Source organism: Sinocyclocheilus anshuiensis, unplaced genomic scaffold, assembly GCF_001515605.1.
Source record: "Sinocyclocheilus anshuiensis isolate Anshui unplaced genomic scaffold, SAMN03320099.WGS_v1.1 scaffold918, whole genome shotgun sequence".
Classification (NCBI taxonomy): Eukaryota; Metazoa; Chordata; class Actinopteri; order Cypriniformes; family Cyprinidae; genus Sinocyclocheilus; species Sinocyclocheilus anshuiensis.
In genome coordinates, this window is record NW_015540946.1 from 1,768,663 (window position 1) to 1,772,277 (window position 3,615).

Genomic DNA, 3,615 nt, shown 5'->3' on the forward strand with positions numbered 1-3,615 from the left:
CTTCAGGCTGTAGATCTGCTGAATATGCAAATGGTTCCATAACTTCATATTCTTATTTTCTCTCCCCTTTACTGAGTTAAGCTTTAACCCTTTCCTATACCAACCGTATGCGTGTGTGTGTGTGTATGTGTATGTCAGACCAGTTTAAGTGTTTATGTAGTATGTTAGACTAGTTTAAGTGTTTATGTAGTTAATAAAGTCTTACTCGTATCACACTTTACGTTGTTCATTGTTTGCTCATAACTGGAGTCCCTTAATCATGCCGATTTATGCTACAGGCTCTCTGTAGAACTGTACAGTAAGAAAGTTATTTACCTTAATCAGGAAATTAACATACTTAGAATTGACAGACAGTTGACCCTGAGAGGTCAAGTAAATATCTACAGCGGATCTAAATATTTATAATTAATTATAACTAGTTATGATTAATTATTCATATTTCCCCATGAGCTGATTCGCAACAGAAGATTTTGCATATGTTTAAAACCAGAGTGCAATGTTGGGAGCTTAAGCATTGCTTGCTGATTTTTGAATCGTCGCCACACTAGAATGTACAGTAGATATGGAGAAATCAACAGACAGTGTTATTAGCAGTTCCTGAGAGCTCGAAGAAAATATAATATGCACACATCCAGAAACTTTAGGCAGGTGCTTGATCAAATAAAGCACTTCACTATAAGTAAACAAAAATCGGCACACTGCCACTGCTGCTCCCAAAGATCAATTTATTAAAATCAACACAACGTTTCGACACCAAGGTCTTCGTCAGGCAAACAACAAGTGCACAGAAGAGTACAATTTATATCAACATGATCTATCACACCTGACATGATTAGTCAACTAATTTATAGGATTTTATTTATTGTTATTATTTTATATTATTTTTCGTTTTCGTTTATTGGATGATTGGGTAATTAGTTGATTTTATTTATTAGTGTACTTTTTTTGTTTTTAATACATCTTTGGGAGCAGCAGTGGCAGTGTGCTGATTTTTGTTTACTTATAATGAAGTTCCTGAGAGCTGCTCATTTAAAAAAGTTTTACACACAAAAAAGGAATAGTACTTTGGAGATGTAGACTCCAGTCATATCAGTAGCCTAAAAAATTTTACAGTACATTTTTATTTCTGTTTTATTTTTTCACTGCATGGGGCCGTCATGTTCAGATCACATAACCAGTTGAATACTAGTTACTTTATAAAAAACTAAATAATGAAAATTGATTACTGAGTAAACAAAACAAAAAAACTAAATTATGAAATATATATGTGTATATATATATGCATGATACTTTATCTGCTACTGCTAGAGTATCCAGTGTGACGTATAAAATGAGTGGTACCTTTAAAAACAATGATGGATTGGTGTGTGTACTGCAGCTCTATTCGATATGCAAAAAAATTCTAGAATCAAGAAAATGTTTTTGTTTTGCGCCTCTGTATAGCTGTTGCGTAATTAGAGATTTGCTGCAGAGTAGAACACATACTACAATGAAAGAGCGTCAGCTACACAGGAAGGGGGCTCAAAGGTCAAAGGTTGGCTGTTCACGTAAAGAAAAAGTTAAAGTGAACAGTTTGCGAGTTACAGCAGCTCACTGAGAAACACAATGGTGATTGGTAAAGCATGACAAAGGGAAAAAAGAAAGGTAAAATGGGACAAAAAGACTGGGGCGAAAAAGGGATTGATAATCTTTCCGAAACCTTGAGCAGCAGAGTATTGCGAGGGCATTCTTAAAAGTAGTTATATTATTTAGGAGGTCACACCCTGGTTATTATCTGACCTTCACGTTTGTCCAAAATTTCATCACCCAAAAAATATTAGTTCAGAGAGAGATAAAAGACCAACCCTGAAGGAATGTCAGTGTCTGCTTACCGTAAGCCCTGGTGTATCCGAGCAGGCGAGCAGCACCAGGTTGGCCCTGTCCACTGCACTAGGGACGGGAGACCAAGGCCTAACCTCCTCGTTACAGAGGGGCCACCAGCACACGACTACATCCTGCGTCAGGTTCAGCCCCACGCGGCGCTCCACGCGCCGTCCTCCACCAGGTAAGTCCACCACTGAAACCTGCGGAAGAACAGCAACCGTAAAGGAATCAGACCACAAAACATCTATAAAACATGTCACCAACTCTTCTGCATAACACAATACAGCTGCATGCTGCTTTATTAATGCGGCCTGAGCTGCTCCGGGTAGCAGGGCATTGTTATTTTTTTGTTGGGGTTTTTATTCAATTAATTTGAAATAGCCACTGCACTTGGTGAGATTTTAGAAGGTAACAAGGTATTTGTGTGACTGCTAATAAGATCTCTAGATGCTTTCACTTTCATAAACCCCAGATTTGGATAGGTACTGTATTGTTTCCAGCGTGGTAGGACTGAACCAGAATTGGATTCTGCAGGAAAATACTATGGAAAATAAAAAGGTAATTGCTCTATATCTTACAATTGCAAGTTTGTTTATCGTAATTATGACTTTATATCTCATAATTGTGAATTTATTTCTCATAATCAATATCTCGGATTCTAAGATACATCAGCCAATTTGCAACACAGATCAATCCCAAAACCACCCAAAATTACAGGTGACAGGTACTGTATTGCTTCCAGTGTGGCAGGACTGAACCAGAATATGATTCTGCAGGAAAAACAGGAATATACTATGGAAAAAAAGGTAATTGCTCTATAATTGTTCAATCAATACCTCAGAATCTAAGATACATCAGCAAATTTGCAGCACAGATAAATCCCAAAACCACCCAAAATGACAGGTTTCTAATGAAGCACAGGCCAGTGTTTTGCTGCTGACTAAGTCTGACTACCAAATTTCATTAAAATGAGCCGCACCTGACTGAGACACACCTGCCTTTTGGCTGATGCACAAACAGCTTTAATTACTCAGGACTGTCTAGCCTAAACACAGACATAATAACTGAGGCATTCAATACTAGTTCCTTTAAAGGGGAGTTAAATCCACTATCTGTTTATGGGACTGCAATAATAGTTCAGTAAGGAGCGGTATTTTCTCCTACACCGCACCACTCTCTCATACCTCCGCATTAAACTCTATCTCATATCTGCGGCGGCTCATCATGTGCTATTTCAGCAGTTCCGGGCTGAGGTTTTAAAGCAGGGTTTTTTTCCAGACCCTTAATGTAGCCCACAGTACAAATAAATGGCATGAAAATACGATATGGCTCTTATAGAGTCAGTGCCTATTCATGCAACATAATAGCAGTCATTTCCATATACTTCATTCTGAAAGGCCTTATCAAGAGAGCAAACACGGAGTCTCTCTTTATGTCAACAACTCTATCTGTGCACAATAGGGAGGAATAGAAATGTACCACAGTCTGTCCATGACAACAAAAACTGTTCATCATTTAACCTTGACCTTCATAGACTGCACCTGTACAGACTAATCGTGCATGTTAAGTATCATCAAGCATGAAAATGATTTATATAAGATTAATAAATAAACAAAAACAAAGTTAACCAGTACAGACTGTGGGAAAATTAATCTCTCTCTGTCTCTTTCTGCCCTCCCCCAAAACTTGATTCCCCATTTCGCCTGTGCTTGCTGGTCAGCAATAATCAGACCCTCTTTCTGGAAGATCGGA

The 3,615-nt window shown here is 38.1% G+C and overlaps 1 protein-coding gene across 1 annotated transcript in view; it reads right to left on the reverse strand.

The window, feature by feature from the left end:
• LOC107689811 (WD repeat-containing and planar cell polarity effector protein fritz homolog) overlaps window positions 1-3,615 on the reverse strand; it is a 67,181-nt gene that overhangs the window by 27,121 nt on the left and 36,445 nt on the right. The window contains exon 9 of the mRNA XM_016487976.1: window positions 1,872-2,063. Coding sequence (XP_016343462.1) covers window positions 1,872-2,063 — 192 coding nt within the window. The remainder of the gene's footprint in view (window positions 1-1,871; window positions 2,064-3,615) is intronic.